This window comes from Anastrepha obliqua, chromosome 1 (assembly GCF_027943255.1).
Source record: "Anastrepha obliqua isolate idAnaObli1 chromosome 1, idAnaObli1_1.0, whole genome shotgun sequence".
NCBI classification, from domain to species: domain Eukaryota; kingdom Metazoa; phylum Arthropoda; class Insecta; order Diptera; family Tephritidae; genus Anastrepha; species Anastrepha obliqua.
Genome location: NC_072892.1, coordinates 83,504,850 through 83,530,277, shown reverse-complemented (window position 1 = coordinate 83,530,277; position 25,428 = coordinate 83,504,850). Strand labels below are relative to the sequence as shown.

The window sequence follows — 25,428 nt, the reverse complement described above, 5'->3', positions numbered from 1 at the left end:
GCAAAGGAATACTTTAGACAAAACTCAATAGAGCTTTTAGAATGGCTCGCTCAAAGTCTCGACTTAAATCCTATCGAGCACTTATGGCAATATTTAGACGAAAAAATCGATCGATCAAGTTGCCGCTCAAAGAAAGCAGAATTTTTTCAGAAACTGCAAGAGACCTGGAATAAAATACCTGAAGAGCTTCTTAAGAGATTAGTTCACAGTATGCCACGCCGCCTTTTGGCTGTAATTAACGCAAAAGGCGACAACACTAAGTATTGAGTCATTTGCATAACGTTATTACTTTTACTATTACTAGTAGGGTACAAGGGTACGCAAATTTTCTCGCTACAAGTTTCTGGGCATTTATAAAAAAAAATATGAAAATAATATTTTGTTTTTGGAATTGAAATATTTTGATTTGTGTTTTTATAATGTTACTATATTATAAATAAATAAATAAGTTAAACGAAATTTAAATGATATAATCGAAAAAAAATATTTGTGTTTGAATTTTCCCTTAGGTAGGGTATGCATAGTTATGTCGGCCACTGTAACTTGTACAGGGCCCATAATTGATTAAGGTCCAGTTTATCAGTCGAAGTTTTACGCTGGTGTACAGCTAACAGGCAACGGCAAATTTAATTTGAATTTATATTTGAGCAGTCCTATCCTATCGTTTAATTTTCGTTTTTTGCTTTTAAATTGTTTGTCCTATTTTTGGCTATTTTACGACCTTGCTAGAAATCCAAACATTACGGACCGAGTATCGAAAATATTGGATAATTTTAAATCGGTGTCGGTAAATTCTTAAAAATATCGACTCAGCTCATCTGTACTAATTGCAAAAAACGGTTACAAGTCGAGCCTTGCAAATACAGTTTTCATAAATTCAGAGGATTTGAACACGAGCCAAAGAATTTACATTTCAACTGTAAAAATTCTTATAAAAACTGAAGGTGAAGCGAATTCAATCTTTCTAGACTAGCTTTGCAGATTTTTTTAGACTAGATTACTATATTTTTTTGCCAATTTCTACCTTGCAAAATTAAACATTTCAACACTTTCTCTTCATAAATTATTTATTATAAATGTTTGGTTAACGCAGCGATTCAATAATTCATAACACTTACTATACACTAATTTGAGCGTTCGGTGAGAAATCACATGAGGCGTGACTGAGAAGAAGTCGAGCATGCACATACTTACATATTGTACATTTTGTGTCATGCACATTTGAAGTGATAATAAAATATTTGTACGCTATGAGGTCCACGCGGAGAATGGCGTAACAATGACAAAAAGTGTATACTATTTGAAGTGAGATGATGTTTTTATATTTAATAGTTTAAAAGAAAATGCTTTTTTTTGTTTTTTTTTTTTTTTTTGAAAAAAAGTGGAGAAAAATCATGTCGTGTGATTTAAAACATGTACACACATATGTACCTTGGTGCTGAAGATTCACACACTTACAAACCAATTCCAGCAAACTACAGGGAATAGTATGTGAGGTCTCGAAGTCTAATCACTTGAGCCACCTTCAGCCGCAGACGAATTGTTAAGAGAACGATTTTCAGAGTCCCTTTCTAGCTCTCGTGCTTCGTTTCTCTCCTATTTGTCAGGCCCGACGCTCTGCGTGGTCATATTTTTAGGTGGTAGTAGGAAATCACAAATAAGCTACTACTGTAAACTGAAAGATCTAACAACCAAAGAGGATTATAGCTACACGTACTACATAGTGGAGAGTCTTCAGCCACATAACCATTCCTTTGGGAAATCATATGTACATGCATTCCCATCAATAAATTCATTGACGGTTGTGGCTTAAGCATCTTTACTTATTGTCCGAAGAGGTTCAAAGCTATTGAAGCAAACTTTAGGCACAGCCAGCTCTCTCCTTCTCCCGTACCGTCTTTGAAGACCCTCAGTAGCTATAGAGCTCAAGTTTCCTAGTTTCACAACTCTATTCAGTATATATTGAAGTACATTTTTAGTGCCTTCCAATAAGACCTTGTCATACTAGCCGTTCTATATACTCGTATTTCCCGAAACTTCTTTGTGCTTAATAAAAATATATTAAACATGTATTACCTAAATTTTTTTTACCACCCACCGAACTTAAATTGTCAACAACGAAGGTGTAATTAAAGCGCTGTCATGCCACCTCATTTCACCTCTGCGTCTTGGCCGTTTTAACGCTCCACATATCGCCTGGCGGCTGCGGTTAGTAGACCTCATTGAAGAACTGTTTGGTGCTTTTCATTGCATAATCAGGTTAATTGCTGGCCCGCACATTACGCTTTATGACATTTGCTAAATAGCATAAACAATTTTCTTTAATAAAATTTATAGACATACACGTGTTGTACTTTCTCATACGTATTCACATACTTGTACGCAAATGTATGTGTATCATTCCTACAATCGAGTACTTTCGCATGTAGGACTTATATCGCCAACTGTCGCTCTCGTTGATGATCTTCAAATACGGTTGCTAAGCAACTGTCACATGTGCGAGAGAACTAAAGTTGATTTAAAAGTATGATTGTATGTATGGATGAGCGTGCGTACGTATGTGCATACACGAGTATGGTTAGGTTGATAAATTTTTGATGTATGCGCTTCAATAATATTAAGTACACAAGTTTTTCCCGGATCATAATTTATCGAAACTCCTTATAAATATTTCATTTCCTGGTTTGCGTACTAATTTGTTGCATGCCTCTGACATCGGCTTCTTACAAAACATACACCTTTCTTTTTTAACAATTTTTTTTATATACTTTGCCGCTGTTTTTTCTGTTTATTAATTATTCTATGTAGTACCTATATGCACAAACATATTTACATATGTAAATACATACATACACATTTATGTATGCGTACACATGTATTTATGTTTTCTTCATTAATTTATAGCACTCGGGTAAATGTGTCAGCCGCTCATTTAGCTCAATCAATTTTGAATAAAGTCTTATACGCTGAATAAGCAATGATATTTGACTATTTGTTAACAATATATGAATTGTACATACCTACATAGAGGCATGCATATATACACATATTTTTTTGAAGCTTTAGAAAAACAGCATCTTAAGTAATAAGAGAAACTTGTCAATAAATTATATAATTTGACTTGAGCTCAATGAGAAAGTAATAAACCAACAACTTATTTAAAACGCTACAGTTAGCGTGAGAAAACAAAAATTTTAATAATTAATCATGTTGTAATTTTTTTATATTTTACTAATTATTTATTTATTATAAATTAAGTGTGAAAAAATTTACAAATTATTTTCATTGAGAAAACTGGCTGCCAAGACCTCCGTTCCATTACCATTGATTGGCTGTTTTGTTTTTGTGCACTGCGACCTGAAAAGATCTATCGTGCAGTTTACTTTCTTGCAGTAAAATTTGCGAACGGAAAATTTATAATTAAATAGGCAGTATACAAACCGACAAACATGTAAAAGTCAAAATAAAGGATTCCATCGCTCAAAATGTGTCTGGCTGTGTTGCTTTTATCGCATATCACCAACACAATTTCAGTTTTTTTGTAAACACATTCCCTGTTACGTCAGCCCATCAGCTGATTCTGTCGAATTCGCCAAGAGCTGGTCTGATATTGGCCATACCTGTAAAAATCTTTTCACCATGAATCTTTCTGTATTAGCGGGGCTTTTCCCTGCAAGGTAGTTTTAAGCATAGTACATAGACCACCCATCTGACATTGGAATTTTATTTAATTGGAATTTTAAGGAATTTTTTTTGTTGGGAAAAGTGGAACATGCTATTAAACACGGAATGACTTTTTTTTGAACTTTCGTCCAAATGCCTTTCAGGGCTAGTTTCAAAGCAGCCAAACCAATTGTTAGTACATTTTCTCGAGTTTCCGCACTTATCTTACCAACTACGATTTCATGTTTCAATTCTTGTTTTATTTATTTGGCGCTTCACAAAAAATAGTTAAAGGGAGTTGAGTCTCTGGCTTGGGCGCCTATTTGAGGTCACCGTCTCAGCTGAATACTCGATTTCCATTATTCAATGTTTATAATATCCCAACTTTGTTCAACATACATTTATATAAGCATATGGATGTGATGAATAATTGTCGTATTTGGCAAATAATTGGATCGAAAAAATTCATCACATGCACTAAAATGTTTGTTCATTCACCGCTACGCCCCACTCCACTTCTTTGATCGACGTTTTGCTTCATATTTAACGTCAATTTCATTCAAATTATACACACGTTCACATTTACTCATGCAAATCAATTGGGCATGATTGATAAGACTTGAAATATTTGGACACTGCGTACATAGCGCTCAATTGAAATTTATGATTCATGATGGAAAATACATAAATTTTGTTCGTTTTTTGCACTTAATTTGTGTGGATCGGGCTATCGAAGGTATCTTTGAAAAAGTAAAGCAATAAAATGATGATATATGATATTATTTGTGCTTTTCAAGTTTCTTAGCGGAAGCTTTGATTTCGTGAAATTCTACAGTAGGTTTCATCAAGAGCTCCTAGAGCTTTCATTTAAACAAGTGTTTCACAAATTAAACTTTAATTGAAGCTTATTGCCGGAGTTTTGGATAATTTTACTTTTTACTTTCAAAATTTAAATTTTTTTTGTACAACTATAACTTCGATACTTTTATTTCAGTATTGCCTTTCCAACTGTAAAGTATTTGATGGGACATAAATGGGACTAGCACTAACAACTTCTAAAACATGTAGTAGGGCATACAAGTCTTTTAGATCGAAGTGTCGGCCATTAGGCACACACCCACCGCCCACCTATAACAATAATTTTCAAAAAAGGAAAAATGTAATTTCTCTGTTATAAATTACGCAAAATTACTTAAATTTGGTATAAATAATGAATCTAAGAAAAACAATACAACTCCAGTAAAATTTTGCGAAATGGGAGGTGCTACGTCTACTTTCAGTTTGAGTCTCGCTAACGACTCAATAAAACTTGACTCCTGTTTCGCTTTCTACCTCACAAATACTATTAAAATCAGATAAAACTACACCCTCTTTTGATATATTAAGACTAAATTGTATTAAATTAAAAGCTTTCAAAAAGATACTCTAAGCCTTTCAGATAATTTATGTTATTGTGGTAAATCTTTCCTGGCGCTAGCGAAGGGTGAAAGCTGGCGATTGCTTTAAAATGAAGTTTTTCCTCATAAACCCATTTCAAAAATATTTGTAATCATTAGATTTTAATATCCCGTAAAAGTTTTAAAGTTTAGTTAAAAATTATGAATGACTAAAATATGTTTTTCGTATTCCATGTAAAGAAAAAGCGAGTAGAGCTTGACTTGAAATTAAATAAACTATTTTAGCTCATTGGCCGGTTTTGGCTTACGGTATAAATTTTGGACATGCACTAGCCAAAAGTACATCACCTCTACCCAACGTCTGCAAAACAAAATCCTGCCATACCAACTGTGACTGAAGTAACGAAACAATTTGCCATAGCTCACAAACAACGGCTAAAAAATCATGACAACGATACATCCAGCATAATTCGACTGAATTCTTCTCGAAGACGGTTAAAAACGCACAACGGTAGAAGACCTTGTTGAGAGCGATTAGCGATTATATGTAAAATGTTTTTTCAAAACAAGTTAAATTATAAATAAAATTGTACAATACTTCTAAAAAATAAATTAGAATCGAAAAGAAACGGAAAAAAATTCCTTAGGAAAGTTGGGAAAGAAAACAAAAACAAAAGCCTCGAACCAAGCGAAAATTAAATTACTAGTTTGTCCCAATTCACAAGGAAAATTACTTGCTCGTCGAAAGCTGTTAACGCTAACAAGCCAATTTATTATTTAAATAAATTTTCGTTGTTTTTGCCCTTGGTAATATCTGCTTATTAACCACGCTTCTTCACTAATGAACAAATGTCAAATTCAATTATCGTATATGTCACACACATTAGGGAGAAGCAAATTCCTGCGTTGCGCGCAGAAAAACACATTTAAGCTTTTAGTCCGCTTTATGAAGAAAAGTACAAAAAAAGCCAAAAATTAAAAAATCAGCACATCAAAAACTTGTTTATTTAAAAGAAATAAAATGTTTTTTTTTTTAATTGCTTATATATTTTATTGTTTAATGCTTTTCCTCTGTTTAATGCTTTTATTTCGCTCATAATTTCCCAAAATACCGTTGCTTGTTAAACATGACCGCAAGAGATTTGATGGCGGACGATCGTTTAACTCTCCCAGGGTAACTTTTTTTCAGCGCCGATACACGCTTCTTGTAGACAGTTGTCTTGGGGACACTTGTCCGCAACAACACCCACTATCCCACTATCCGTGGTGCTGTTGCCGGTGCTGTTTTCGGTGCTCATAGCCTCGTTTTTGCCCGTGTGGCTCATAAAACTGGCACCTTTACGATCGCATTTATTGTAGCCCACACAAATAAAATATGGCAAACAAACGGAATGTGACTGAGACGATGAATTGGAACTAAAGACATTCATACGTATCTAGTGAGGGGATTATTTGCTTAAGCTTTAACCGAAAATAAGAAGAGGAAAAGAAACTAAAAGCAAATTAAATAGGTTGGATAGCTACGTCAGCATAAATTCATTGAAATAGCGAAATGAAAAACCCCACCTGAAACAAAAGAAAACATTGAGATTAGTCGCTGACATGTCTGTGCCGCCAGAGGGGCTTAAGTGTCCACACACTTAGCATTCTTAGCCGCATGCGAGTATTTTTATGTTGATGAGCTTATCCGCTGTATCTACTACTGCGTCGCACTCACCTGTATTAGGCCATGCAGCCAGCATGAGAACGTTTGTTGCAGCGCAAGTGTTCAGTGTTTATTCATTTAAATTCCAAAAGTTTACAAGTATTTTTCAAAGACCACTTTTAGTTGGATATTTATTCATATATTACCGTATATAATATACGTACTAATCTAGTATGCACGCCCACTTTACTACTTTCACTTGACGCTATTAAATTAGCGATCTTGACATCACTAGCTCACTCGCCTCATACGTAATAATAATTTATTTACTTCGCACTTAAAAGTTGACAAATCTCAGAATTTCTTTATTGGTATTTAAAAAATATTACGACTTTTCTTTGCACCTAAATTCAAGCATACATATGTATGTATGTGTATGTATGTATGTGTATGCATCAAAATATTAAAATTTTCTGCTTGTTTGCCATCTTCACCAATTACCCTGAAAATAAGCGAAGCGCTAAAAATCACATTCGAAGAAATACAACGCAAAAAAGTCACACAAATGAAATGCTCTCGAAGGTGAGAAAAAAGTTTGGCATAGTCCAAATGAAAATTGTGTCAAAATAGCAGGTGCGTCCGGCCAATATTGATTGCCAGAGCAAACAGTCGAATTTGTGGCGCTATTGTCAATTTTTTCTGCTACATACTCGTTCGTATAAGTAGATATGTTCATTGCATAGGTATATTTGCTAATCCACTTGAAATGTATTTCCATTGTCTCTTGCAAAATGTCGACTTTCGTCGATTTACTTCCTGGCATTATAACTGTTGAAATAAAGGTAATTTTTAAGTGTCAGCACCTAAATTGTGTGAGAATTTTTCATTGACAGCAGCTTGTCAAATTAGATGACACTTCGTTACTTTTTTAATGCAACACGTTCGTTTTGACATAAACTTGGCTATAATTTTGGTTTAAATTTCTTTCTTTTTTTCTAATTGAGTCACGGAAATCGAAGCACACGCTATGGGTAGTTCAAGGCCTTCACATGACAAATGATACTCCACTGACGCAGAGCTGACAGGACACACGTGCTCAAATATTTGGACAAAACTTGTTGAAGATTTTTGCTTAAAAATCATTTGGAATTATTTTGCATTGCGGCTGAATGCAGTATTATGCTTTTCACACGTGGTTAGAAGTTATGTTATAGAACAATAACCGCTCGCAGGGTTTAAAATTACTGCACTAAAGGAAGGTTTTCGTTCAAATCGGTGCTCGTTTCATTGAAATCGAACAAAGTAAATTTTAGCTCGTTGCGCAATTTCCAATATTTTTGCTCTCGTTTTAATTACGTGTTTTGCCATCACGATGTTTTTTTTTTTAATTTAATTTACTGACTCGCTTATAACTAATTTTTAGCCTAACAGCAAGTTTTTCAATCCTTCTTTATTTTGTCTGTTTGTTAGCTCATTGGGTGGGCTCATTTTTTGTCCTAGTTTTTATAATTACTGCGGAGCGATCCTTCCGTTGTAGACGTTATATGCCGATTGTGTGTGCGAGAGGGAGCTGTAGCAATAGGGCCATACCCTGGATCTGCCGTTTTTTGAGATATTTTTTTCTGCAATTTTTAACTTCGTCATCTACCATGGGTATTTGAAATCCTCTATATGTATGTATGTTCGTATTTTTGACGTAGCAAACACGTCGCTACTTATATTATTCCTAGTACCTTGGATTGCACTCTTTGTACCATGCATCCATAGAGGATTTATAATGGAATTGTGTTAAAGGGCATTGTAGTACAGATTTAATATAGATTTTCGGTTCATTAGTCAATGTGAGTTCAAAGTTTTGAAATTTATTTGGTCCCATGATGAATCGCAAAAATTAAAAAAAAATTATCACTGAATTATCTTTTCTTGTGGCCACCAGCTTCAAAAACTATGTCTCTTCAAACATACAAAAATGGTTTAGGCTAACATTTTGACGCTCATTTTTCAAGCATATTTTCCCTAATCAATCTGCTTTTTTATTGTAAAATTATATTTTATAAAAAATAAACAAATACATTCCTAAGTTTGTTGTTTTACTTTCTTTCATTTTATTTCACTTCTTTCGATTTCTTTTAAATGATTTTCCTTGGCAAATAGGAAACAAATATTTGCCACTATTATTCATCGTTTCCAGTTTTTCCATTAAGCGAAAGCGCTATTTCCATTTTTGTGTTGCTCCGTAAATTGCATACACAATTTCCAGCATTTCGTAAAGAAAGTGAAAATAATTTCTTCGCTGTCGTGCAACGAACTTTTGATGACGCCGGGCACATACATACAAATACATGTGCGCTACCATAACAAACAGTTGCATTCATTCATTCATCGTCGAAAGCTAAACGACTGGGGCAGTCGTAAATACAAGTACAATAACATCAACAACAACAGCAATAACAACAACAACAGTAGTGACACGACCAACAATTGCCACAGCAATAATAACATTTGTAATTGTAAACGTTGCACTTCAAATGCAATCAACGACCCAGCAACGACAACAACAATAACAACAATAAAGCAATAGCAATACCAACGTAAGCAACAAATTAATGTTTAATAGTAAACTGACCATACTTTATAGCGGCATAGTTATAATATTGTGGCTTTTATTGCTGTATTGGTGGAAAGCAAAAACTATTTACATACATTTAGCAGCACGTCAATATGTGAAAAGGTATAAACAATATCTTTTCGTCTACATCATTGTTGATTTTTATCATTTACTTTAATTGTTATTGTCGTCGTTGTATTTTTGATTTCTTATTTTTGGTTATTATTGCGGTTGCCAATACATTGGAAAAAAGTCCCTATTCATACATACATACATATTTACGCTACGAAATGAAAACTTCAATTTAATATCGCTGTCATGTTGCATGTGCGTTTAAAGGGACTTTGACACGCTGCTGCTGCTGATGTGGCAAATGCAACAACAAAACACTGCGTGTACACAAAATGGTCATAAACACAATCTTGCATGGGTATGTATGTAGCTGGGAAAGTGTGCGCCTATTCCTGCGCCCGTTCAACCTCTGTTACGCACGTTGATCAACAATGCTGTTGTTGTTTTTATTGTATGTCTGCCTGCCAGCCTACGGTTAATTGAGGTAAATTAAGGTAAACTATCAAATGACAATAGCAACAACGAACAAAAAAACAGAAATAGGAATTTGAGTGCGCACTTCCACACAAACATACATATATATAATATGTACGCATGTAGGTATGCCAATAAGAGACCGAGCAAATTGGCTGTGTCATATGGGAGAGAATAGCAATTGAAGAAATACATTTGTTAAGGCAGCGCGTCAAGAAGGCAAAGTAAACAAAGCAGAGGGGATTCTGTCTTCATAGCACTTTTAATAAAACGTTAACGAAATTAATTTCTTTTAATAGTAGAGAAGCAATGACTTACGAAGATCGAAGTGATAAGAGCTCACGATGTTTCGTGCTTATAAGGAAGCATACATACATACATATATGCAGACAGCTGCATACAGCTTGGAATTCTGTGCTGACTGCAAGCGCACTTGCAAGTGGCAACTCAATGCAGCTTAACGATACCTACTCATCGGCACACTACAGCTCGTTACGTGAAGTATTCGTTTTAATTGAAATTAATGCCGTATACCTACTCAGCAGCCACACAATCACACCAAAGTGCATTGTATCAATTGTGAGCGCAGAATAACAAAAAAAAAAAAAAACTACGGTCAACAATACAGCGGTACTTTATTCAAAGCACTTAAGCTCAATTTCTAGCGCTTGAAACTCCATTTTGTACACCATTTTTACTTTTTCGATTTTTTACTGATGTTTTGTTCTTGTTTTTATTTGCTCTCGTATTGTGTTTTCCCTCCGACTTCAATCAGTTAACCATCATTGTACATATCATGTCTGCTTTTGGTTTCTTTTTGCTCGCTTGCTCTTATACAAAGCGAGCGAGGCACTCACATATTCATTCCGTTCACTCTCCATCTCTCTCGCGCTCTTCAACTCTGTTAACTTAACGCTGTAGTTTATAGTACAGAAGTCAATACACACGCCGATAGTTATACTGACTCACTTTGATTTGTTGTCTTCTTTGCACGCAGCAATGATGGAAGACAAACATTTCAAATTATATTTGATTTTAATACGAAATGTGCCTAGTTAAAAGAGAATTTACCTAAAGGGGGGAAATACGACCATTTAAAAAACTTCCAACCATTTTAAAGAATCGAAAGTAAAGTCGGTAATTTTATTTACCACACAAGATTCGGACCGTTGATAGAACGTTTATTTGATATGCGTAGTTTATATTCTCACTACTTATGGTATATAGGTACATAGGTATGTAATATACATGTAATATGTAAGAACTTCCTCTCACTTTGGAACAGTTAGCATGAGTAAGTAGTAAATAAGTAAGGAATCATAGTGCAAAATTTCAAGAAATTATTCTTTGGCCTCACTTATAATTCAATATTTTTTTTGGATTATATAAATTGCACTTTGTGTTAAAAAATATAAAAAATTTAGTTACAAATATTCGGTTTGACCAAGTCGTGACAAAAACGAATCGATTTTACCTAAAGTATCTTCTGACTAGTAAGCGATTCAATACCGACTTTGTCAATACTGCGCATTACTTTCTACCTACTCTCCATTTACCGTTACCATAGTGAACAAAGCAATCTTTCTGATAGTTTTCTACTGTTATTTTTATTTTTAATTACATTGTTATTGCAGTTTACTTGCTTTTTATATTGCATTCTTTTACGGTTTTGCAATTTTTCCTTATTTAATCGTTGCCCTGCTCAAGCTTGAGTTTGCATCTCACGTCGACGCTGGCAGCGAGTAAGAACTTCCTTACCATAAATACTGTTTGACTGTCTTGTCCGTTTGTCAGTGGTTTTATTCGTGGGCATGTTGCTGTTTTTTCTTTATTATTTCTTGATGTTGTTTGAGACCTGAGCACAAAGACCTGACGATGAGATCATCATCAACTTATGCGTATCAGTACGGCAGATACACATACTGACGAAATTATAAAAAACAACATGCAGAGAGCCTCAACTGTCTGACTAAGTAAATATATACACATATAGAAACATACAAGTTAGCTGTACATATTCGTACATAAGTAATTTTGCCTTCATGCAACAGTTGTACTTAAGGCATGAAGTTTGTATGTGTTTTGTGCGTGCACACTAGGGTGGTCCACAAAAGTTTGTTTGTGTAGAGTTCAAGGAAATTTGTGTTCTCTTTGCTAAAACATGAAAGTAAACAGCTTGATTTGAAAAAAAATTAGAGGTCACTCAAGTCCATTTTATACACAAACTGCAATTCAATAACAGCTGTTTCCGATTCATCAACCCCCTACTCGAATAGTGAATAAAACCAAAAATTTCCATTGAATGCATCATTGGATTTGATTTGGCAGCACTGTTTTATTCTCATTTTGACAAATTCTTGTGTAATTCCATTTGATTTCAAAGCATCCCCCTGAAAGTATGTAAAACGATCAAAAGATAAGCATCTACTTCTCACCACATGATGCCCAAACTGTTCTGTAATTCCATTCCTTTTCTCGCCTCAAAGTAACAAGACGATCAGAAATGTCTCTATCTGTCCCCGCATTATGCACAAACTGTTATGTAACTCCATTCCTTTTCAAGTCTTTCCGCCTGAAAGTATGCAAAATATATTTAAAAAAATATCGCTACTTATACCTGAAAGCACTGGCCGTCACTTGTGAGCGCTGCGGCTAAAACCAAAGTTGCTTCAATATCGCCAAACTATTGTTGCTTTCACACACAAATTTTTCGCTGAGCGAGCAGAGAATTGATGATTTAAAGGCAGCTAATGCGCGTATGACGAAAATACATAAACAAAATTATTTTATTTTATTTACGTAGGTTTTTTTTCTACTCTTTTCCATTAATACTTCAACCAGACTGAGATAAAGTTAAGCCACTAAAATGCTTATTAATACATCGCTCACCCGTACTTCTCTGCTCACCGTACGCTGAAATGCTGAAATCAACGGTTGACTCAACTTTCTTCATTCTTCCAAACCACACACAAAACCTTTCAACTCATTACCAAGCATACAAAGAAATGTAAATACATGTGTATGTGTGTATGTGTGTGGTATTTTCGTCTCTTCGTTTCAGGCCAGCTTCATTCTCAGCCTATCTGCTAGCACAAAGCCACACAAATTCCTTCAACGACTTATCGCTCGAAAAATATCTTTTACATTTAATTTGCTTATATTTTTAAACCCGCGTGCTCTGGAATGCACAAGGGCATTATAAGTTTTTCACATAACTGTAATGTGTATTGCTTGGCTGTAGCTGTATGTAACAGAATAGAAGAATCGAGATGGATATTGAAATATACGCCAAAATGTTCAAAATGACGGGAGGAGTCGGCTTAGTTATGACTGTCCGCCCACCTGAACGTACTATGTATAACGCGAGCAAAAATTAATATATTTCTGGAAACAGATATCCCTCTCTCTTCACAGTCCGCCCTTCTCCCACGAACAAACAGTTTCCCTTCCAAATGTTTCCCTGTGTAAATAAGGACTTAGTTCAAAATAGGAATAATTGTTCCGCTTTAGTTGCATTGATAAACAATTTTAACTGTTTTTGCCTTTGATAGCGTCTACTGAAAATAGATATTATAATCACTTAGCAACAACCTTAGTCGTTAATCATTGAGTCAAATTCATACAATATGATAACGCATTTCCAAGAAAGAGCTTCAGGTAGCTAAATCAAATATTCTGCTTTATGTCGGCTAACATTGGCGTTATTCCGTTTCCGCAATCCATCGTTTTTAGTTATATTTTGTTCTCAAGTGAGTGCATTGCCTTAAATGCTTGCTTAAATAAAGTAAAATTTGTTTAAATTATTATTAGTAAGAAAAGTGCCAGAATACATAGGAACAAGTGAAGTGAAGTGAAAAACACCCAGATTATTACAAATTGCCCCCAGCAACATTTGTGATCCGCCTAAAGCGCATTTTGAACCGGACGACAAAAAAAGATTGTTCATCTCTAAACAGGAACATATTTCTGTACAATTTTTGGTATAAATATATACAGGCGTCATATTATAATATTTTTATACAACGTGCACTGGTACTAATTTATTTAGCATCATATCTACAGAAAGCTACCAGAAGAATACAACCTCTTCGCTCTGCTAAGCAAAGTAAGGTTTCTCGCCAGCATAGATCTCGTCACAAAAATCTACAAGCTCACTCTGCTGGGCAAAATAGAAATTCTCTTACACGCGAAAATTCTATAACTCGTACTATGAAGCAAAATATGGATGCATTTGAACACAGGAATCCATGCGAAAACTTCATCAATTTATCGGAGACTCTCACAATAGTTCAGGTCGTAGAATGCTGCGCAACAGAAATGAATATCGAGATATCGTGCATTTGCAAACAACATTGCAACAAATAATGATATGTTAGAACGATTATTTAATGTAGTCCTCCGATATTTTGTAGTTTGTTGAAACATGCAGTTTCACCTAAAAAATTCCGATATCTCTGGTTTTTCTTTAATGTTTGCAAGATCTGCTGCCTCTTTTTCATGGCCTATAACCGCAGCACCTCCTTACTTTTTTTATTAATAAATTTATTTTCATTTATTAATTTTAACTCCAACTGTATATATTTTCATACTTTAACTGCAACCTTTTAAAATAATTCCTTTATTTTATATCTTTTTAAAGTTCCCTCATTGGCATCGAGTTTACATCATCCTCATCATCAAAACAGTTCGAAAAGCAACAGTAACGTCGAAGAGGAAAACACCTCGATGCCGGGACCGATTTCATCACACGCAGATTTCATGGTGAATTGTCCGCAGTGTCCAACACGCTTAGGATTTCAAGTAAGTAAATAAATTCTTGATATGCTTTTTGTATCCGATCTGCAAAAGAACACTAGGAAGGTAGCGATTTACGTGGAAAGCAACAACCCAAAATACTTGAGTTTATTAACCGGTTTCAGTTAAAAGGGCACAACTATATGCGATCTGATTAGTACAGTTGTAAAGTAAAAATAAGACAGTATTATAATGAGCCCCAGGAAGTACTTAGAAAAATTCCTGCTAAACGTCAAACTGCATAAAACCGAGGTGATAGCAGTGATAGCTCATTGGTTTTTTCTAGCGATGTGATGGTTTAAATGACAAAGTGATTGTGGTTGTTTCTTCTGTTTGCAGATGCAAAAAACTGCATCAATAACTCATTAGCGACCTATCAGTCGCCATTAGGCACTAACGTAAATAGTGACTGCTGTCTAAATCTCTGCTTAAAACTTTTCACAGGGTTATGTGGTTTAAGTTTTTAACTTAAAAATAATATTGGATGCAGTAAACATATAGCTTTTAATTAAAAAAATTATTTTTTGTTAAAATATGTGCCCCCTTTCCCTTTACTAAAATAAAATAGATAAGGGTTTTGGATATATTATATTCACCCGGATATCCGGAGAATAGTAATAATAGTAACTTGAGGCTGTGTAAATTAAAATTTATATAATATTCAAAAAAAACCTGTACTCTTACACATTTCTCAACCTTACTTGCTCCTCAAATATTCATTGCATCTTTTTGCAGTCTCTGCGCGAACACATCTCTACCGAGCATCCGCATGAGAAACTTAATGTCGAAAACTTTCCATCCAGCCTTGTTTACCACAACCACCAACATAGCCACCTACAGCAACAATACCATCAAAAACACCAACAATCATACTCACAACAGGGTGCCGTCGACATTGATGATGATAACGAGGGGAACGACGACGATGACGACAGCAGCAGCAACAGTAACAGCAACAGCAGCACTGTTAAATTCACAAATTCACCTATTCAACACAATAGCAACAGCAGCAACAACAACAATAACAACAACAACGATAGCAATATTAAAAATAATAATAATAGTATTACAAGTATTGAATATGTGCGACGTTCACCTGCTCCACCAGTAGGTGCCAACGCCATCACCACCGCCGTCAACAGTCCCGTCTCACCCAACTCCACGCCAGGTAAACATCAATCGAAAATGATACCGAATGCGACGCCCATCGTCTTACCGACATCTCCAAACGATCTCAGCGCCGCCACATCACCATTTGCCACAGCCGCAGCAGCAGCAGCAGCGGCTGCAGCTGCCGCTCAACATCAACTACCACATTTGCCGCCACATCTAGCACATCCACATGGCATGCATCCACATCTGCCCGCTGCCGCTCAACTAATGGCTGCCATGGCTGCCATGCAAGCGCAACAGCAAAATGGTCTGACCAATGGTTTGAGCAATAGCAGTATAGGAGGCGGAGGAAATGCTGCGACCGCGTTAACGTCCACCACATCCGTAGGCACCTCACCCACCAGCCAATTGCTGGCTTTGGCCACAAATGGGCATCATCATCCACATGCGACGACGCATGCACTGGCGGGCAACATCAATAATGGTGGAAGTACTGTTTATGATTTGGATGCGGCGCGTTCAACATCAAGTCCTGGTTCTATTGGAGGCAGCGAAATGGGCGCCTATCACTGTGTACAATGCACGGCGACATTCCAGACACGCGAGCAATTGGAGAAACACGAGGTGCTGCATTCCCCCAGTGCGCAAACGCACACGTCAAATCAAGTGAGTACAAACAAAGTTTTTTCTTACTTATTAAGATATACTTAAAATACATGCATTTATGAGTATTCAAAAGTTAGTAGGAGAAGTTAACCTAAAATGTAAGGAATTTCGTTTGCTGAAAATTAAATGACGCATGACAGATTAAAGACGTTTTGAATTGGTTGTCTGGGTAATAGTTGGGTTCTTATTTTCTTATAATCTCAAATGCGAAGGGAATGCTAACACCTAAATACAAAAAGACGAACAGTTTTTGCACTTGCAAGTGTGTCTTGGCTCCCTTCTAGGTTTAAATAAGGAAAATATTTTTTTTGCCAATATCTAACATAAAAGAATTTTAGAAAATATTAAAGCAATAAATACTGATTTATCAAACATTGGTAAGCCTGAAACATAATGTTTAAAACAGCACCCTGTACCGATTATTAATATTTTTTTTTAATATTTCTGCGCCTGAGATTTATGATCATTCGCATTTTTATACGAGTAACGTAAAATCGCGATGGCCAATGTTAATTTATACCTAAAAAAAAGCTACTGCGAAGAAGCCAAAGTACCTCACGGAGAAACAAAGAAACGCCATTGTTCCACAAACTACCGCCTCTACCTATATTCGCATATGGAGAATATGAATTAAAGACACAAATATGCTCTTCAGAAACTCCAGATATATAAGCCAACTAAAAAACTCAATAAAAAACTGCCACTTAAGAATGAAGGCATACAAAATGCCAGTACGGAAGAATGAAATTGATTGAAGTCACTTGATTGCGAAGTAGCAAGTCATGGGGTTCAGTTAGGCAGTGAAAATGGCAGGAGAAAAAACGTTAAAGCACGCATATGAAAATAAATAATGAAGGATGCAAATATTTATTACTGTATATATTATGTATATAGATACATATATATAAGTATTTAAGTGTAAGAGTAGCTTGTTTATCATGCCGACGACTATGCATTGAAGCTCTACTCAATTTTAGAAAAAAATAAATGAAGATAATTGTACGTATGTACCTATGTTGATTAGTATACTTACACATGGTTTCTCAAATTTTAAGTATATATATAAATATATTTAGGCGGCCGCCGTAGCCGAATGGGTTGGTGCGTGACTACCATTCGGAATTCACAGAGAGAGCGTTGGTTCGAATCTCGGTGAAACACCAAAATTAAGAAAAAGATGTTTCTAATAGCGATCGCCCCTCGGCAGGCAATGGCAAACCTCCGAGTGTATTTCTGCCATGAAAAAGCTCCTCATAAAAATATCTGCCGTTCGGAGTCGGCTTGAAACTGTAGGTCCCTCCATTTGTGGAACAACATCAAGACGCACACCACAAATAGAAGGAGGAGCTCGGCCAAACACCCAAAAAGGGTGTACGCGCCAATTATATATATATATATATATTTATACCTTCAGGATGCCTAAATTTTCGTAAGTCTACAAATTCTGATTCCCAGCAGTTTTGGTTCCCTTATCGGAACGATTCCGGTTTAGCTGAGTTGCGTTATGCGACGGAAAAAAATGAAAATATATTTATATTTTCTAGGTTCTTTCGTAATAGTCTCAGAATATATCAGTAACAGTCGTAGCAAGGTTCAGACGCATTCTCTCGAGAGCTTCGCACTCGTAGAATACCTCAACGACGAATCTGGCTGTTGAACTATGGGCGCGTTTTCTTATACAGCTGGCTGAAAGTAATCTTCACATAAGACACTTTGCTCTAAAACTCGATAATTTTTGACGAATTTGAGCTCAAGCAATTCAGCTACGGAAGCGCATCAGAAGTGCGTCTTTCCTGCACCCGTAGCTGCTTGCTGGATAAAGAGCCGCTTGGCTTGAGAAATTGACTCTTTAAAGCCCTTCAAGTCCGCTGGCCCACATTGGTGTCATACCTGCTCAACCCCAAAAATCTGCGAAGATGTCTTGTCATTGACTGATCTCTACCAATGCGAGCTGCATAGGCAGGTGTTATATACCCAGGTCGTGGAGGTATGTGAGATTAACTTTCTTATCAAAGGAAGGAAAAAGCTCACATGTACTCCGTAAGGATTTCAGATCAATGAGTCTTTCATCGTTCCTTCTAAAGACTCTTGAGAGATCGAAGATTCAATGATCTCTCATCAGTAGAAAACCGGTTCGCACAACCGGTCTTCTTTCTAACCTCCAAAATCAAATAACTTCTCCCTATTCTTTATTTTCTGTCTTTCTCCCTTTCACTCTCACAGTGGTATCACAACAAATGAAATTTTGCATATCCGTCCAAGCGGGTCCTCGCATGGGCAACCATCTTACCTAATCTAATCTAACAGTCGTAACAGGGTGAGATTCTGTGTGACTGCCAATTGGCTGGCACCGAGTTTCAAAAAACTTTACTGCAGTTTGCTTGGTTAAATAAAAAATAGAAAAAAGCGCTTTTTTCATTTTCAGTTGGACGGAAATTTTATATTCTTTTAGGGAACCCAAATATGTATCGGAATAAAGAGTCGGAAGAAGGTTAAAATATTCCATATAAATTTGAACAAGGAAGTGCAAATTCGGTCCGGACTGAACTTTGTATTACGACGTTCACTTAAGCAAAAATCATACAAACTCATAGACAATGAGAATTCTAGCTTGTAATATTAGATGGACGGACTGGAATTTATATATGGAGAGTGTGGCTCATGGCATGATTAAGATGGAGAAGAAAAATGTTCATAATATCCACAATACCAATACTCGAAAAACGTGATAATAGGTATTTAATGATGAGACTTCCACCTGAGCTTCAAGCGCTGCATAGCACGAAGGTAGTCCAGTTTTACCCATATTTACCAAAGTCATCGAAAGGTCTCATACTACTTCACAACCTTTCGAAACGCCTCTACACTCGTGCATTTTTAATGGTTAAATAAAATCCAAAATATTGTCAGATATATATCAGATAGGTGGAATATTAATACTTTCTATATTAGAGCCACTACATATTTTCTTCAAAACTAACTAATATGAATTCTGATTAAAATAAATTACAAAGAAACATGTTTTCACTTCCGATATTTTTAAAGTTCTATGGGAGCTGTTCATCACCAACAAGTAAAACTAAACTGTTTCTGCATTATATATATTTTTTTTTCTATTGTCTGCATCACATACAAATTTTCCTCTTACAACCTAGAAAGATGTGGATTGCACAATTTTTATCTACGAAAAAAAAATGTATTAAAAATATAGAGGCAGAAACAAAGATACTTTAGCCATCATAACAACCATTGACGTTCAAGCAAAAAACGCAAATAAACTTAATGTAAAAAATTTATTACAAAAACAAGACAGAAATAGTAAAATAAAGCCTGCTATCAAAGGAGTAGCTGAGTAGCCTACTCACAGCCTCCATATACATAAGTTTATATGCATTAAATGTGCCCCTAGTATATATGTATTTAGTACTTACACCTCATCGTTTAACTAATACTAAGAGTGGTTGAAGCTGTGGCTGCGTTCAGGGCTGTTGTAGTTGTAACTGAAGCTGCCGAGCATAGCAATCTATCTGTTCTTCTTTTCCAGGCTTCCGCTTTGTACGTATCAGCCTTTGTCTTACCATTCTATTTCTGCTGCTCTAATAGTTATAGTAAAGAATATTTTTGTTGTAGTTTTTAGTATTGGGCTGGCGCTCTTATCTAGCAGTCAGTCACAGTCATAACTCTCAATTGTTTGTTGTGATGTATGCAATGCTCAGCCATAGTTGACGATAAGCGAAATTATGAAATAGAAGTCGAATGCTTAGCGTAGGGCATTTCACAAACACACACGCACCAAACTCGCACACTTGTACACACATGTAAGCAGAGCTCACTCTTAAGATAAGGTATGAAATGACTGCTTTCCAACGAACTGATAAGAAAATAAAAAAAGTCTGTAAGCAACAATAATGCGTACCACAAAACAAAAAAACGCCCACTGTTGGGCAATAAAGAAAGATAAGTAAAAACTAACTCAATGGCTTCGTAGGCGGCAGGGAAGAAACCTTTTCCACGCCAACCTCCGGCGCAATTGATATGCAAGGTGGCAATGGTGACTATTACACTCTGCGACAATAAAAGTTTTACAGGAAAAATTTCATATGCATGGGAAACTATTCATTTTATAAAGTACTGCTGCATATTTAGTTTTTCATTTTCCCATTGGTTACATTTTTGAAGGGCTTCAAAATTTCAAAGGACTACATTTTCAAAGTTTTCAATTGTTTTACTAACTCTATGGATATTAAACAGGAGAGGATACACCAGACTATTAAAAAATATTATTTTATTTAGTTTTTAACTTCGTTTTCTTGTTGTTTTATAAAAACGCAAAAGAATAGTTGAATTTTGAGCTATGAAATAACTTTATTTTAAAAAGCTGAATATATATTCTTGTGTTTGGTATAAAAAAAATGGAAAACTCACTCCTTTGAAACCTTACTGTATAAAATTGGTAGTTCCACATATATGCGCGTATGAAATTTTTCCTGAATAAGAAAAAGTGGATTTTTGTTGCACAATGTTATATACATATATTTCATTGCTGCATGTAATTTTTCTAAGTAATAGGCCTATATCACCTACTTGGCCCCAAGTTATTAAGGTTTGCTCTCTCTCACAGATATTATCAGCGTCGGTTATGGTCATAAATTATGATTTGCTTTTCTCCGATCAAACTTTGTTTTTTAATAAAAGCTACCAAACAGAAAAACATAAAAAAAGTATCTTGCAAAAAGAAAAGTAGACGCCTGCACATATGAAGCATGTGGGTCGGAAAACCCACGAGCTTCATCAGCCACCCTCAGCAGCCAGCAACCAATTATCATTTTTTCTAATAACCTGCTTTGTCCCCCTTGAGGTGTATAGGTATATGCCTGGATGTGTGTGTCAAGGAGAATGTGCAGAAAACTAATAAATTCATATGCAAGCCACTAACGGAGGGCAAACAAAAATAAAAAAGCAGTCAGCGAGCAACCAAATCTTTAATAAACGCTTGGCTGTGATTTTTACCTTCAGCTGCTTCTCTGATTTCACCACTTCTACATTTTTTTCGTATAAGCCATTTTTTCTGTATGTCTATTTTTTTATACATTTTTTATCGCAAACACTCACTCCCTGGAGTATACATGGACTTTTAACGTTTGATCTGCATCATCTGTAATGCTGTTCAGGTCCACCTACAAAAAACTTACTCACACACATACATATGCATACATATAAACACATATTATGTGGTATGTATGCGTATTCGATTTACTGGAGGCTAGTGCGCCTGAAAGCATGCTAATATTTTCTGTGCAAAAGCGTGAAAAAGTGCTAATATTGCTTCAAGTACCTCATACATTCATGCTTGCATGCTTAGACATTTGCATATACGTACTCCACTCATCAACTAAATTTCTTGTTTTTATTTTTAACATTTTTATTAGCACAAAAACAAATACCTTTAACTCCACCGCTAAATAATGCGGACATTCATAAACACCTCTGGCCTATATGCTCCAATGCTTATATGTTTTTAAGTGTACGTAGCTGGCATGCTTGCGCTTGATGTATAGTATATCTCGCAGTATATCTCGCTTCCTAGCTAGATTTTTGGTTTTGTATGCTAGTGAATCGCATTTGTGCGTTTGTGAAAACTAATATCAAAAATGTTGCCCGTAACTTTAGTTCTTCAGCGGCTTCCGTGTGCTACTCACTCCACTTACTTTTAAAATAGTAATCTAATCTTCAAACATTTGGTAGCTCAAAATTTGTTATGCATAAAAGTTTTTTGAAGTGTTCATAAAAAAGTTTTTGCATAACTACCTTTTGTAAGTGTCCTTTACGTGTGTTTTATGCCACCTACTTCTTTTACTTTTGTGTTTGTGTTATGCTTTGAAAAATAACTTAAAGTATGGAAGAGCGAACTAAAAGTTAATTTCTTAAATTTAAGAAATGCTATACATTTTTTGTAAACTTATTAAAAATAACAATACAAATTCAAAACGCAAACAAGGCTAAACTGAAAAAGGTCATAAGCAAAGAATTTCAATAATTAATTTCAATTAATTTTAATAACTTTCGAAAAATAATTTCATAAATTACTTATAAAATGAATTTTTCAGTTAGTGAAGGTGCTAAAGATTTATCAAAAGTAAAATAAAAAATGTATTATTAGACCCAGTAATTCAAACCAAAAATGTAAAAAATATTTTTCTATTGAAAATATAATAAATATTCTGCATTAGAAGACAATAAGCCAAATTAAAAAAAAAATATTTACAAATAAGTGACCTAAATTTTTTCCAAAGCGTTAAGAATTTATTGCAAATCAATATTAAGCATTACAAGATACCAATTCAAATTAAATGTAATTGGAAATAATACAAATAGAACAATAAATTGGCATTTGGCAAGTCTCCGCCCAAAGTCGTCATTCAGAGTTGATTTTAATCGTTTTAAAATAAATATATTCTATGTAATACTTAACATAATGGCGTTTATAATAATGAATAAAATATTGTAAAACTTAAAATTGTTAAGAAAATAGGTAGGAGAAAAACTTAATTTAAAAAAACTTTTAATATAAAAAAATCAATAAATAAATTTGGTTCTTGCTTCTTGGGTCAAAAATAAAAGAAAACATTAGTTAAAAGTACAAATGTAATAAGAAATTTCAGGCATCCTTGAAGTGCAATCCTTCTGCATCGTAGAGAAAAGTTTCAATTTTTTTTGTAGAAAATACTTTTTGGAGAAAACACTTTTTTTTCGTGGTCAAGAGATCTAATTAAATACATGAGAAAAACAATAAACAAATTTTTTTTTGAAATTGTTAAGAAAAAATTCAAAATTCTATTGTACTTCACATAGAAATATATGTATTTGAACAAACTTTGAAAACATTTAAATTCTTTTTTCACTGATTGTCCAAAAATGTATCTTCAAATATCTTCTTCTTTTATAGAAAAAGATTTAAAGTTAAAGTTTAAAATAAAAATAATTTCAGTATTTTAGAATAAAATTATAGAAAACATAAATTTGTATAGCTATTGATTCATCATCAGCCAACTTGATAAATACAAATAATTATTTAATATTCTTTTACTTTATTTGCGCGTAAATTTTCAACAATTTTAATTTCTTCACGGTAATTCCAATAAAATTTATTATTTTCCACAAGAAACTACATAAGTTCGGTACTCCATTTTTTATTCAGAATCGCTTGCATATAAACCTCCTGGCTAGCACTTCCGCTTGCATATACATATGTATTTATCTCTGCTTCTTGCTTCTCAGCAGTATTTTTTCACCACATCCAGCTTCATATATTATGCAAAATAAATTGCTATTAATTCTTTACTTTCACACACGCGAATTGTACAAATGGCAGCACAACGACGCACTGGATATAAGTGCATCCATGTACGTAAATATAGGCGCATGTGACCTTTTGACTGCGTTGAGCGAAGTTGCGTTGAGTTGAGTTGATGGTCAGCACATTTATTTTTACACACTTTTAGCAGCAATAAATACCTTACGAGTGTCTGTCTACACACATACTGGTATGTAGAAGGGGGCATGTGACTGCACATGAGCAACTCCGTCAATATGTGAGAGACAAGAGAAAGGTGAATAGGGAAATATACTTTCTGAGCTTTTTTCACAAAAACGGCGTGACCGCGAGCCATTAACAACACACAATTGCAATGGAATGTGTATGAACTTGTAAATATATGGACGTGCTGTGAACAACCCAACAAGCAAAATAGGTAAATTGCATTTTAAGGACCTGCACAGATTCTGAATTTAATGTTCCAAAAATCGAGTGTTGAGAGTTCCCGATATTTAATCGACATTGGTGCGAGTTCATTTATTTTTAGTTATGCTGGATTCGATTTTATAAAACCATTATAAATCTAAATAACAAGTGAAAAAATACGATTCTTTGAGGTTCCACAATTTTTAATCAAAATACAGCTCTTAACAATTATATGTGAAAAATTACGAAATTTATATGACCACCTTGAGCAAGTCTACTGGCTGTCATACGAAAATTTTCAAGGACTCACACATTATGGCATTGAGTTCGGCTTTTCAAAAACCCTAGTCTGGTCTGCCAGTTCTTTTTCTATCCCGAACAGAATCAGTTTTTGACACTTTTCCACCAACATTTGATTTGTCGACTCATGAGGACGATTATTTCCACCAAAACATCACGATTTTTTTGATATGTTATTCTTAAAGATCGACCATCATTATAATAAGTTTCCATAACTTTAACCCTTTGTTTTGTCATGTAAAATTGTACATCTGTCTACTTGACAAATGTCAAAGACGGTATGAAAAACAGGAATTATTCATTACTGAGACCTATGCGGCATTTTTGAAAGATGAAATGTAATTCCTGGTGAGTAAATCATTTCTTATTGTTCTACGCTTTCAGTATCATTTCGATATAATTTTGATATCCATTTTGATTCACTTACTTAAGTCGTAGAGTATGCATAGAGGCATCCGCAGTGTGGGCGTTGAAAATCGAGCCGAGCATAAAGCTGATACCGATCGATTCTGAATAGATTAGGTATCCCATAGTGAATGCGAGAATCAGTACTGAATCAAATTGTATTCGTCAGATGAAGTATATTATGAATTGGAGAGTAATGTTAAGTACGAGCTCTCTCTCTCTCTCCCAAAGGTTGAAGAAATTGTTTGAAGTATTTTTTAGTATCGGTACAAATTGTTTATATACCGCCAAAAAACATGAAGATTGCAATTTGCTTAAAATCCAGTTCAACTACAAATTACTCACTGGGCTCTTTCATGAACGAGTGTTATTTGTATGCACATATGTACATATGTATAATATATGTATGAATGACCTCTCCGTAAGGCAACAAGCAATTGTATGCCCGTCTGTCGTTTTCATTTGTGGCAAATATTTTCACCTAAAGTGCATGCAATTTTTCAATTTGATGCCATGTAGGCAGTATCCGCCCCTAACAGCACACACTCAT

The 25,428-nt window shown here is 34.9% G+C and overlaps 1 protein-coding gene across 1 annotated transcript in view; it reads left to right on the top strand.

The window, feature by feature from the left end:
* Positions 1-25,428, top strand: part of LOC129252980 (zinc finger protein 1) — an 81,921-nt gene that overhangs the window by 32,112 nt on the left and 24,381 nt on the right. The window contains exons 2-3 of the mRNA XM_054891191.1: positions 14,499-14,659; positions 15,389-16,432. Coding sequence (XP_054747166.1) covers positions 14,499-14,659; positions 15,389-16,432 — 1,205 coding nt within the window. The remainder of the gene's footprint in view (positions 1-14,498; positions 14,660-15,388; positions 16,433-25,428) is intronic.